Below are 13,254 nucleotides of genomic sequence, written 5' to 3' on the forward strand. Positions count from 1 at the left end.
TATATTGGTCCAAAAAGAACTCCGTGAACAGTTTTGATTTTGTACCCTTCCTGTCAATGATAGTGAGTATTAATTTTATTGTAGAATGGAAGCAACAGAACACACTCACTTTCGTTGAGAAATTGTAAGAACACTGTCTTCTGACTCAATAGTATGATCTCCCGGTATGTAAACAAATTTTAACACACTGTCTTCTGGCTCGATATTATGATCTCCCGGTATCTAAACCCATCGAATAGGAACATTTTCTCCGTAAAAACATCGGTGTATGTATTTTATTCTAAAAATGTCAATGGCCGGTTCCAGTTAGTAACCATTTAATGCACAAATAATAATCTCACTACAAACATCTGCTTTACCAAAAACTTTTTATTATTTTTCGAGATTTTTCGAGATTTTTTTAAAGATAGTTGCCAATAAAAATGTGCGGTGAAAAAATGAAGACAACGTTGGTAGTTCTTATTCGAAGTATGATACAGTTAAAAGTGACCGATGAGGATAGGGTCCCATTAGCGCAGTTTGTAGAGCATTGTCCCGGAAAGACAAGGGTCCTGGGTTCGAGTCCCAGATGTGACCGTTTCCTTTTCTGATTTTTCTGTTTCAGATTTGCGTTTAAGAATCACTAATATTGTCTTCAATATTCAAAAACTTTTTATTAAAAATTAATGACGCCCTATTTAAACTAAATGCCATATAGATCTGCCCCAACGATGGACATTGTAACGTTGTCCAAAATGTGGGCTAAAAAAAAGAGGACGTACAACACGGCAAAATACCTGAAAAATAAATCACAATAGCACTTCTCAATAACAATCCTCCTGAAAATCTCAAATCACATCTGAGTTCCACGACTTTTTACTTTGGTCTTTTTTTAGGGAGTGCTTTTAAATTTCAATGTAAAGGAAACACGGTTAAAAGTTATACTCAATATTGAAGTGAAAAACTGAGTAATATATTCACATTATCTGTCACCGTAAGCTAATGGCAAGAAACAGTGAACACCTCAATGAGTTAGTAGAGAACTGTGAATTCTGAAACACTACTTTCAGTGGACTAATGTAAATAATTTCACCCATCTCTAATAGAAAACGTTCATTCAACCACAAATTTAGGCTCGTTCTTTATGATTTAATGGGGAATATTCTATTTAACTACGCAGAAATATTTGAATAATTTAAAATATAATAACTAGAGAATTCACTTTTACTTCTAAAATACAAGAATTTTCACGAAAAAAATCATCAAGTTCGGATGATACGTAAATAAACAATATTCCATCGAATCTGTTCTTGAACTACGAAACTTTACGAGATAGTTGTACCGTCTATTATTAAGGTATATCACGCCATGCCCGGATATTTTAAGTGATGAACATTTAATACTGCATTAAATGTCAAAACAGGTGAGAAAGAAACTAAAAAAACACCACGGGATGAGCAGAGAACGCTGTTCGTGTACCTAGTCGTTTTTAGACGATTTTAGATCTCTATATAAGAGGATCTCGCGGTCATTAAGGCATCAGTATCTTCTTGCGTCTGTCAAACAGAACAAACAATATTATCAACATGAGAGTGGTAAGTTAGATTCATTGTACAGTCAAGTTGTTGCATTCTACTTTCAAAATCCATCCGAATCGTTATAAGCCATACATGTTGCTTCGAACAAACACACAGTTAAATCACCAGTTCATCTCAATAGAATTAAAATTAATTGATTTAATCTGTACGGTTATTAGTTTAATGTGCGTTAATGGTTTTTTAATGAAAATATAATCATTTTTACAAATATCAGTTAGTTACTCTGCGGAGGTGATTTAAGTGATTAAAACATCATTTGTGTTATTGGAATCGTTGCTAAACAAAAATTGATAATCGTAGATAAGTTGATTTAATTTAGTGTTATTTGTTGAAGATTTTATGCTTTATTAGTGTTAGATTACAATACAAATAGATTTCAAAATAGAATCCGCAACGATTATTCAAACAAGAAACAGTTAACTGATGAGCAGTTTGATTTATTCGGTTGCAAAATGTATATTTTAATACTGAATATGTTTTCGTAGTGCGAATAAGTATTTAAATATGCATAGTTATGGAAAATATATCAACCAAGCATGTTCTTGTAGAGAAAATGTATCCAAGATTTTGTTCATAACATGCTTTTTATTATATTGCTTCTGATACAAGCGTCGATTATGGGGTAGATGCAGATGTCTACATTTTTATTGTTAAATTTTTTTTAAAAATTATTTGCTTTTCTTAATTAATAACTGTGGTTTGTTCCAGGTATTCTTCTTCCTCGTCGCTTTGGCCGTGGCCTGCGCAGCCCCTGCCGAATACAAGGAGCCCCTGAGGATCCTCAAGTCCTCCTTCAACCAGGACCCAGCTGGTGCCTACCAGTTCGGGTAAATTTCTACCACACAGCATCCATAGACCAATAAGGAAATTATTTCCCTCAGAGCTTTCTGTGGGATACATTATATTAGCATATAAGAACATTCTTAATTTATATTCCAATATTTATCACTTGGATCGGAAATGTCTTCATTTATCGTAAGCTTTTATACAAACCATAACCTAATATTACGACATAAATCTTTAAAGCAAGGGCCTTAACAGCACCTATTTAGGCCAAATATTTAGCACGACTATACATTTTAAACAATAAAACTAGTTGTGAAATTCATGTTTAAAAACAATGTCATTTTTACGAGACATTCCTAATCTAAAATATTAATTAGAAAAATAAAAAGTAAATCTAAATAGTTAGCCTTTAGAAACTTTAGCAGAGTATTTTATTGCATTAAAAAAATCAGTCAATCATCACATTTTTTGTGTATTTTGAATAATGGTCGTCTGCATGACATATTGACCGAAAAAATTGAATCATATATTTGGAATCTGCATGGAAGCAATCAACAAATAATGCTTACTTTTCCAGTTTCGAGACTGAGAACGAGATCACCCGCGATGAAGTAGGAGAACTCAGGGAGATCAAGAACGAGGAAGGCAAACCCGAACAGGTTATTGTCGTCAGGGGATCTTACTCCTACAAAGATCCCTTGGGAGAGCTCATCACCGTCACTTTCTTCGCCGACGAGACTGGCTTCCACGCAACCGGAGCTCACATCCCAACCAAGTAGACATCTGCCTTACAAGTTAGCTGAACCTTAACCTGGTTCAAAAACACATCATGCGACTAGTTCTACATGCACCTGAATCTGGACACAAGCTTAGACCTAGTTTTCGATGTAAGCCTAAACCTGGATCTACGGCATCAACCTGGATTTTGTGCTTGATCTGTTTTTAAACCTGGACCCGGATCTCCGACCCTGCTAAATCATTGACCTTCGATTCTTCTATTGGACCATGAGATTAATTATTAATAAAAATGCCTAATATACTTTTTCCTCCAAAAATGATCTTCAAGAACCTCTTGTTTGATCTCTTCCCTATACGAACACTGCCATGATTATTTGATTATCAACTTTTGCTTCTATTTTAAACAATCTGTGATTGTTTCAAATGGAAGTGAAGATTTTGTACATTGTGATTGTGATAATTATTCAATAAATGAATAGTCAATTATAAAAGTCCTTGTTTTATTTACGTAGTGTTCATTTTACAGACATGTATAAATAATACTAAATGAACCAAATGGCGATATGGCGCGGTGTATCTAATTTACGAGGGCTGCACAAGATACATACACTTCCATGAACAATCGTGGAACATATAGAAGACTTTATACCTAATTTTTTTAAAACTAAAAATATATCAAATTGAATCGTATTACGATGCAGTTATCCAATAGAAAATTTAACTACAAAGTTTGTATGTTGTTTGAAATATTGTACGTGATAAGCCATATTTTCATATTTATAAAGCCGTTTAATAATATGTATTTATTATTTTATCAACATGGCATTGAGCAAATTTTTCTTAATTTGGCTATTGTCATCTTCCTTGGAAAATAAATATATTTTAACATGCACATTTGTTCCCAATTTCGATATCGTTGTAAAACTGGCTGAAAGGCTGTTAAAATCACACTTGCTTGAATTTTACTTAGCATAACTAGGTACATGATAATAGTAAAAAAATGTTAGAAATTTCAATAACAAAAACATAACATGTATTTTTAATAAGTCGTCTGGAATCTAGAATGTTGTTATTTATTGCACAATATTATTTTTGTTATTTTAAATTGATTATTTTTATTTCAAAGAATTAAAACAAAAATATTCATCGTCACAAATAAGAGTTTTTGCAGAAAACGTAGTGTAATGAAAATAACAATATTTATTATAAAATTTAGCAATATTTAGTCTCTCACGGCTAATGGCCTTGACCTTAATACCTTAATGTATGAATTATCACATACAATAAAGGTAACAATTTTAACCTACGAACTTCTATAAAAGTGAACGTTACGATCTGTTAGGACCCCCGCACGAGCAACATTAGTTGCTTGAAGTATTCAAATTTAATAATACAAATGAATATGTTAGTTGCTAGGGGACAGGATAAATATTGTTGAATTGAAAACTGGAATTGACATCTAATATTTTACGGTGATTTATAATAAAGATTTACCTAATAAATCGCTTAATACTGACGTTGAGAACCTGAAAAACGATATTTCACATTGAATTGAATAGACAATGGCTCGAAAACAACAACACACTCCACGAAAAGACCGAAAATCGCTAACTTCAAAGAGAAAACTTAACCGTTTTATTTTCAGCTTAATAACAAGGTGACAAATCAATAAGTCAACGCGCGACAAATTACAGACTTTTAAATATCTATTTATCTAAAGTAAAAGTGATGCTCAGACCAGTTTACTCAATTACCATACCCACTTCTCACTAATGAATAACCAGATTAATTCGAGTAGTGTATTATTAGACGTTAATAAGTTCGCATTATTCCATGTTTATTATTAATATATCCTACGAAAATATTTCAAGCCATCAATGTTTAGAATATTATCAATCAGCAATAAATGAATCCCTTAATAATTGCTGTCAGAATGTATTTTAGCACGATGTTATATTCAAGAATGGTGCAGAAATGATGAGAAAACATGAAAACATTCAGTTTGCCCTTTTTCTACAAAGAATCAGCGAGTTTAGACTATAATGTCAAAATAATTATCTCTACCCGATTAACAATTTATATTAAGAGTGTAAAATTATCCGTGACGAGGAAGCGCCTAGAATTTGTTTTTGAGGAATGTGAAGTGTTACATAATGTTGAAAACGGTTTTTGCGTGGAAATCTTCACAATTTAGAATTGTAAATAGCAACATCAAGTATTCTATCACGATAACGTAGTTAAGATGCGCTAAATGAATGAATCTTCGCAATTCTAACATTCTCTACAATCTCTCATCAAGGTCAAGTATCATTTCTTTAAAGGGCAAATTACCTGAGACTGCGGCATTGAGGTAATGTTTTATTGATCGTGATTATCTAAGCTTTAATGTTTATTCACATCGGACGGTGCAAGAAACTAATAAACACTCAATTAAATACGCTTTATGTGTGAAAATATGTAATTTAATTAATCGCTAGGTGGGTAAAATGTATTAATAGAAAACAGATTACTTTAATATTTGATATTTATGGCTCATTAGGCTTTTTATATGATAATTAAGCAGGTAAATTTCGAAGGTTCTCTTAAAATAAATGAATTAGTCAAGTACACATGGCATCAAAACTGATAGCTATGGACCAATTATGTGTAATTTATTGAGTGCGTTGGTCAAATTTTAATTATAGTGTTTTGTAAGATTTACGAAGCAGTTATTAAAATAATTCTTTATTATCTAACGCAATATTTCGATTAAAGGTTTTGCTTCCAAAACAACAAATACACCAATTTCTTGTTCCATTCTGTCAGTATCTGATAGTATTATTATGAAATCATCTGGAAGGTTTCGGCCTTCTGATTGGTCGATTTCAAATCGTATGTTTCGGGTAAATTCCGCATAGACTTCACACAAAAAAATAAATCGGAGGCCTGCAGGAAAAAACGTTTTTTTACCCTTCTCTGTTAACTGACCGTCAGGTTCATTTTGGTTTGCAGGCGACCGGACCCAAATATTTAAATATGCAGCTAACAATACACATATTTTTTAATAATATCGTTCGTTATGCAAAATTACTTGACCATTAACAAGCGTTTAGTAATTTTACATTATTTTATCTATTTCCGTTGTATATTAATGCATATGTACGCACTTTTAACTTTATTTTTTTATTTCTATTTTATTTTCAATTTATTCTGTTTTCTTTTCTTTGTTTTTTCTGTTCTATCTTTTTGTTTTTGATTATATATTTTGTTGTATCTCTATATGGAATGTGTGGGACTGCACTAACCTCCCCACATACGGGAATAAACACTTTATTATTAGAAATTTTATCTTTATTAGATACAGTAACTGTTGATATCAGTTGGGTAAAACTTTACCAACAACTACCGTTTTAATAGGCATTTAAAAAAAACAACAAACATTTGATTCAACTTAATAACAATAATTAATATTAAAAATAACAATAAATAATATTAATTATCAATATTTTTCTAAATCGTGAATGCAAAAAGTTGTTGTTTTTTGTCATTAAGTTGAATCAAATGTTTGTTTTTTATTTAGATGCGTATTAAAAACGGTAGTTGTAGGTAAAGAATTACCATCACCGCGGGTTTTCAACTGATAGTATTATTTTATTCTGTGTTATTACAAAAAAGCTTCTTAAAAGGTTCTTTGGTTTAGACACAGACACGGTTCAGAGAAAACTTGAATAAAGATACCTGTGTGATTTAACGTTTTCAATTTGAATAAGATAAATAATATTCAGAGATAAAATATTATGATATTGGTGTCATTTTACTGTCGAAATTTGCCATTTTTAAAGATCTTGTCGAGACTTCGCCGAGTAAACACGAGCGCCATTATTGGTCCATAAAAACGTTAACGCGCCGGGTCACGTCTAAATGCGACTTTCCTGAATCATTAACGCTGATGCGAGTATCTTTCAGGCACAGATTATGTATTATTCACATTGACCTTGAATCAGTTCCATGCGCATCAAGTGCGTAATAAAGTGCACGATAAATTGTTACTTTAACTCGCATCAGGTTATTCTGCAAAATTACTGATCAAGTCACATCGTAAAAAACTTTGATTTATGAAGTGAAATGTTTTATGCTAGTTGCTAGCGCCGACCTGCGAAAAACCACGGAATAATAAAAAATAAAATAAATTTATTTTTTAATATATAAAGCGTTATGTGATTTTTAACAACTACTGTCACTGAGCAATACATGTTTATGATCATGACCAAATGGAAACACATGATAGTACAAGTAAAAAAGAAAAATACATTTTCAGAAATTTCATGGATTTAAGGTATTTTTTAGGTTAAGAAGTCGAATTATTTGTATGGGAAAATAAATATTCTTCTATGGAAAAATATTTTTGTACGGGAAAATAAACATTGGAATCTCGAATAAAGTTACTTTTCTTTTTACTTCTACCATAGTGTAGAATCGATGTACTTTACCCCCGGACTTCCAGTATTTTTTCCTTGTCGGCAGGCAAACTTTTTGACGTTTATTTTTATTTCAAATATTTTTTATGTATAATTGTGACTTTAGGAGCCAATACAGAATTGACACAAATCACCCTATGATATTTCCGTTCTTCTGGTATTGTGTTCCTGATAACAGGTTCACGTTTTGATCAAATCCGAGTTCTAGAGTTCATTGAACCGGGGTTGCAGAAAGGCGGTGTTATTACCGTTGTTAGATTTTTAATATATAATTGATGCATACTTAATTACGTTGTTTTATATGATTATTTAACTATTGAAACTTAGTGATGAGCGTAAACCGATAGGAATATTCTAAAAATTCCTCGGACAGATAGCGTAATACATACATCGTCATCTTTATACACAGCCGTTCCAATAACAATAAAATAAATATTTAGCGTTTAAATTGCTAAATAAATTTAATGCAAATTATATAATATAATATTTGCAAAGTAAAATTAAAAAAAAATAATAAATTTAAAAAAAAATTCTGGCAGTGGTGAAGATCGCGTCAATGAGGGGAGAATCTTTCAAGAATCAATAGATTTTTCTTTTAAATCTCTCTTTGCTGACGCTAAGCACATCTATATCGGAAGAGATTTGGTTTAGGATAACATACTCCTTCCCAGCAGGAGAACCATTGACAGGTTGGTCCTACAGGCGAGAAGACAGAATATGCCATGATGACGCTGACTAAGATAGTCTCGATGCACCCCAAAAGAGTTCTCAATATAACCTCACATCAGTCTGAATAAGTCGGTGGCGGCATACCCCTCTCTTCTGAGCTGCAGAGAGTAAAGTCCGAACGTGCCCAAAAAAAAGTTCGTTGGGTAGAGCCAGAGATAGTACCCGTTAACTTTTTCAGAATATCCTTACTGTACGCTCAAAAAATATTAAAAGAAAAATACCCAAATGTCGATAAAACACCAAAATATCATATCATGAGGAGTCACACAAATAAGTTTATTAATCTGATTAGATTCAAGAAGGGATGGGAAAAAGTCGCTTTTAATGGGTATGAAATCTTATGGTACAAGGCATGAGTATAGTATCGATGAGCTGAGTTTATTCAACTGATTAGATTCAGGAAATGATGGGGGATGTGTTAAAGGAAGAAGTTGGTTTTAATGGCTATGAAACCTTAGGGTACAAGGAAAGAGCATAGTATCGATGAGTTGAGTTTATTTCACTGATTAGTTTCAGGAGGTGATGAGTGATGTGGCAAAGGAAGAAGTCACTTATGATGCAAGGCACAAGTATAGTATCGATGAGTTGAGTTTATTCAATTGATTAGATTCAGGAGGTGGTGGGAGATGTGGCAGAGGAAGAAGTCACTCTTTACGGCTGTGAATCCTTATGGTGCAAGGCACAAGTATATTATCCATGTGTTAAAATTTATGATATTTATTTATTAATTCGAACCATGAACGCCTTTCAGCTTTTACATGCCTTGTAGTATAATAAGACAAACAGTAATATACGAAATGAAGAGCCCTCAAAACAACGAAGGATAGTAAAAATAAGTGTTAGAACGTGTTTAAATAACAACGCAGAGTTACTGTTGTTGTAAAATCTGGAAAGTCATGAAAATATATAAAAATATGTACTTATATAAGAATACCGGTCAGTGGTTGAGTGGGCATAGCGCTTGGGTCTCACCCGAGCGTCGCGTGTTCGATTCCTCGGCTGGCTAAGTCCTCCATCACAACACAAGCAACATTTTCGGCTTTCTGTGGTGGTAGTAGGAGATTTTCAAACATCGTTGGGTTATTCGTAACCCGGGAATGTATATTATTAAATATATGTATATTTGTAATGAACTTTAGATAAAGATGAAATGTATCATAGTAAACGCTTATGGAAGGGTACGTAAAACATATAATTTTAGTAATATAAGTTAAGTAAAATATGTTTCAAGTTGTAAAGTTGTTAAAATGGGAATTGCGTAAGTAGTAAAAAGCTATTAACAAAATGAAAGATAGTACATACAATTTAAGAATAATGTAAGTAATATATATATTTTAAGTGATATAAGCGAAGTCAATCTATTTCAAGTTGAATAGTTGAAAAGTTGTCTAAATGAGAATTGCGTGAGTAATAAAGCGTCCTTAAAACAACGAACGATAGTAATTATGATTTAAGAACAATTAACATGTACAATATAAGTTGAGTAAAATATATTTAATGAAAGTAATAAAGAGCCCTTACGAACGTGTAAACAAGCAAAGGATAGTAAATAGAGGTTCATGTTTAAATAAAAAAACAAACAATGTGATCCTGCAAGTGATACAATATTGCAATGATAAAAAAATACATTTATGTAACTAATTTAAGATAAAGATGAAGCACATAGTAAATGCTTAGGGGCAATTATGAACATACAGAATAGCCAAAGATAAAACTCAAGTCTCTTAAAGAGACAAATTGTAAATAAAAAAAGCAAGAATAGCGCCTTTTGTAGGTTTCTAGGTATATATAAAAAAATATTCTTGAGAAAAAATCGTTATTAAAGTAAAATTAATAATATTTATTTTAGGTTGTTCAGTTCTAAAATTATAATTTTTTCAAACTAAAATATATGATTACACTAGGTAGAGATATGTATAATATTTTTGTTGTGATACTTTAATAAATAAATACTGATATTTTAATAATTTTACGGAAGAACTTAGTATAAGAAAAGTGAGTATGGTATAATTAATTTAAAAAAGGTCACCTAGTAATGAATTTCAACACTATAATACCTACCTAAAATTTCTGCGAATGACTAACAATAGATATTCAAATTACTATGAATTTCAAGCAAATTCCAACCATCGCTCAGCTAAAACTATTAGCGATAGTGTTGTGTTGAAATCAGTATGGTGAAATAATTTCTTGAATGTTAAAAGCGGATATTTACCCGGTACGGTATTATGAACAAATAGGGCTATTCCGTAATCTAGGGATGGCGAAAGAAGAAAGTCTTAATAAATTATATAAATTGTACCTTTCATGTCTAAAGTGTCAGTTATCCAAACATTGTTGAACTATCTCAACGGTATTTTAATTATATCAAGACATCGCATCATTAGCAGGGGTATTCGTGTTTTTGAAAATATTAACAAGGTATGTTTTCAATTAATAAACATTTATTTTAATGGAGTATCTAATTAATTCCCAAGAGTATTCTAAATTCGGTAACATCTTGAAGGATAAATGGTAATTGATCTATAAGGTTACGATTGTAAAAACATGTTTTAATACTCATAAAAGTCATGCGGTGTGATTGACGTAAGGAGATTAATTGAGTGTACCTATATAGTAAACTCGTATCACGTTTAGCAAGGTAACTGAGCCTTATTCATTTTATATTAAACTGTGACCTATTCGTTTTTCTTCAGGGAAATGATAGGTAATTGATTTTTCTTACACGCGTTCTTTATCCGCTCATTTAATTGAGTTGAAGGTGCCAAAATCATCATGTTCTCAGTCATACTGTCCTTTTAGAGATTGATTGTTGACAATAATTAATTTATTTTTTGATGGATAAAAATATATATGTATATATATTTTTTAACCTATGAGATATCTATTTTCAAATGTTGTTCAAAACTTTTTTTTTTTGACCGAGAATTGAACCTTCCTCCACAGGAACTGGAGTTGACGACTCCTACCAACCTTGTCAAATACCGATCGAATGGGACCTACATTTATTTCGTATATCAATTGCTGTAATATCATCCGTTTTCGGAAAACTGCGTACATATTTGCGTGTGTCTACGTAATTGCCACCAAAAGTTGACGGATTGAATTGTTTTCGACAACGAATCTATCTGCTGAGTTACAGAGATGTGCAAAATGGGTACCCAAAACCATTTGAAATGCAAAATGGAAATGGGTCAAAACTTTTCCATTTGGAAATGCAAAATGGTTTCTAGAAAAGCATTTCAAATCCAAAATGCAAAATACCTATTTTCAAAATGCATTGGAAATGCGAAATGGTTTCTGAGGTCAAACAATTAAAAAAATAATTATAGAATTTTAAACAATTTTGTCATTTAATAATGGACATCAATGTAGAACAAACATTATACATGATGGTAAATCCAAAAACACCACGACTACAGATTATGAAACCACAAAAAAATTGTGCGGGACTAATGTTGCCAACGTAAAAACATAGAAACTATATCTAACATTTAATATTACAGCGTCATGGCCCCATGTTCAGTATTTGAATCAGTATTTTTTGTAATGGTTTCACCCAATTGCCAGGGCTCCTACCAGGGAGCAACTTGACAAATCGAAATTATCTCTCATAGCGAGATTGAGGACCGACTGATATTTGGGGTTTATGAAAAAAAGATGAGTGGAGATAGTAGGAAGAATGTTGCAAAAAGCATTTAAAATGGAAAATGCATTGAGAAAAGCATTTAAAATGCAAAATGCAAAATGGTTTTTAGAAAAGCATTTAAAATGCAAAATGGAAAATACCCATTTTGCATTTCCATTTGAAATGGATTTATTTGAAATAAAGCACATCTCTGCCGAGTTATAAAATTTTCATTCATTCATTCACGAAAAAAATCCGGAATTCAAATAATTGTATTTTAAAAACCTTATATACCTGAAAATACTACTTACTGCACCAAAGCTAGTGATGCTAAAATACAACAACAAACAATTGATACATTGATCATAATGTTACGTAATGTTGAAGGTTATGTTTAATTCATACGAATCATAGTCATGTTTCCTGTAATCTTATTCATCTTGCGTATTTTTTCTTCTACTCCAAAATATCAGTCCCACTGGCTTCGTGAATTTTTCAGTGATCAAGTGATAGCTAAACGAGAATTTCAACTTATCATAGCGTGGTATGACACCCTCAAAACCAAAACCAAAAAGAGGTGAGGCTGTACTTAGGTTCAGAGAACCGGGATATTCAGCTCGGGCGCTTGACCAAAGACATTTCAAGCAAGGTTTCATCTGTCAAGAATCATTAAATGTATTATAATTATTTATAATGCCATTTATCCAAGCGCAGAGTTCTAAGATTGTTACTTAACCTTCGAAATCACCTGAAAAGTGTTGTTGCAATGTCTCTATACTCGTCATCTGCAGATATCTTGTAAAGCCTTAACCCGTTCTTTCATAATAAGTTGCGGGATGTTGTTATTAAATCATTTTTCTAAAAAACTGGTCAACAAATGCCACCTTTATTGGGTTAGACCTGAGGAGGAGGTTTTCACTTTCTACATACATCGAAATACTGCCACATGAACCTAACCTAACCTCAATTTAAGCTGTAAATCATCATAACCTTTTATCCAAACAAGTCTACTTTACGTGTTCAATCAATCGGCTCGCCCTTCATTAGTTTTTATCCCAAATTTTCATTTGTTAGAGTTTCTAGAAAGAAAACAAAACACATTTTTCTATTACGACTAGTGAAATCTTTTATATAATTATCCTCATTATTAGCAATTGCGAGAACTTTAGAGATTCTTATAAGCTGGGTTTACAATACTTCGGAATATTTGTAATCGTTTGGTTACTAATATATTTGTATAGGTACTTAATGATGTTAACCTTTTAGTTATCAGGCCGAAAATATTAATAATAAAGGTTTTGCAAACTGGTTAAAATTGTTGAAATTTCTCTACATTCCT

The 13,254-nt window shown here is 31.9% G+C and overlaps 1 protein-coding gene across 1 annotated transcript; it reads left to right on the forward strand.

Annotated features, from left to right (window-relative positions):
- Positions 1 to 1,420: 1,420 nt before the first annotated feature.
- Positions 1,421 to 3,592, forward strand: LOC149426750 (larval cuticle protein 1-like). The gene is made up of 3 exons (XM_089638413.1): positions 1,421 to 1,574; positions 2,286 to 2,404; positions 2,941 to 3,592. Exons 1-3 carry the CDS (start codon positions 1,566 to 1,568, stop codon positions 3,140 to 3,142), a joined length of 330 nt encoding a protein of 109 aa, XP_089494539.1. The 5' UTR covers positions 1,421 to 1,565; the 3' UTR covers positions 3,143 to 3,592.
- The last annotated feature ends 9,662 nt before the right edge of the window (positions 3,593 to 13,254 follow it).

This window comes from Hesperophylax consimilis, chromosome 1 (assembly GCF_061612785.1).
Source record: "Hesperophylax consimilis isolate HC1 chromosome 1, BYU_Hcon_1.0, whole genome shotgun sequence".
Taxonomy (NCBI): domain Eukaryota; kingdom Metazoa; phylum Arthropoda; class Insecta; order Trichoptera; family Limnephilidae; genus Hesperophylax; species Hesperophylax consimilis.

Bases quoted from the DNA above. Each gene is read 5' to 3' on its own strand.
- LOC149426750 (XM_089638413.1), top strand. The intron at 2,405-2,940 runs GTAAATTTCTAC...TTACTTTTCCAG, and splicing joins GCTGGTGCCTACCAGTTCGG to TTTCGAGACTGAGAACGAGA.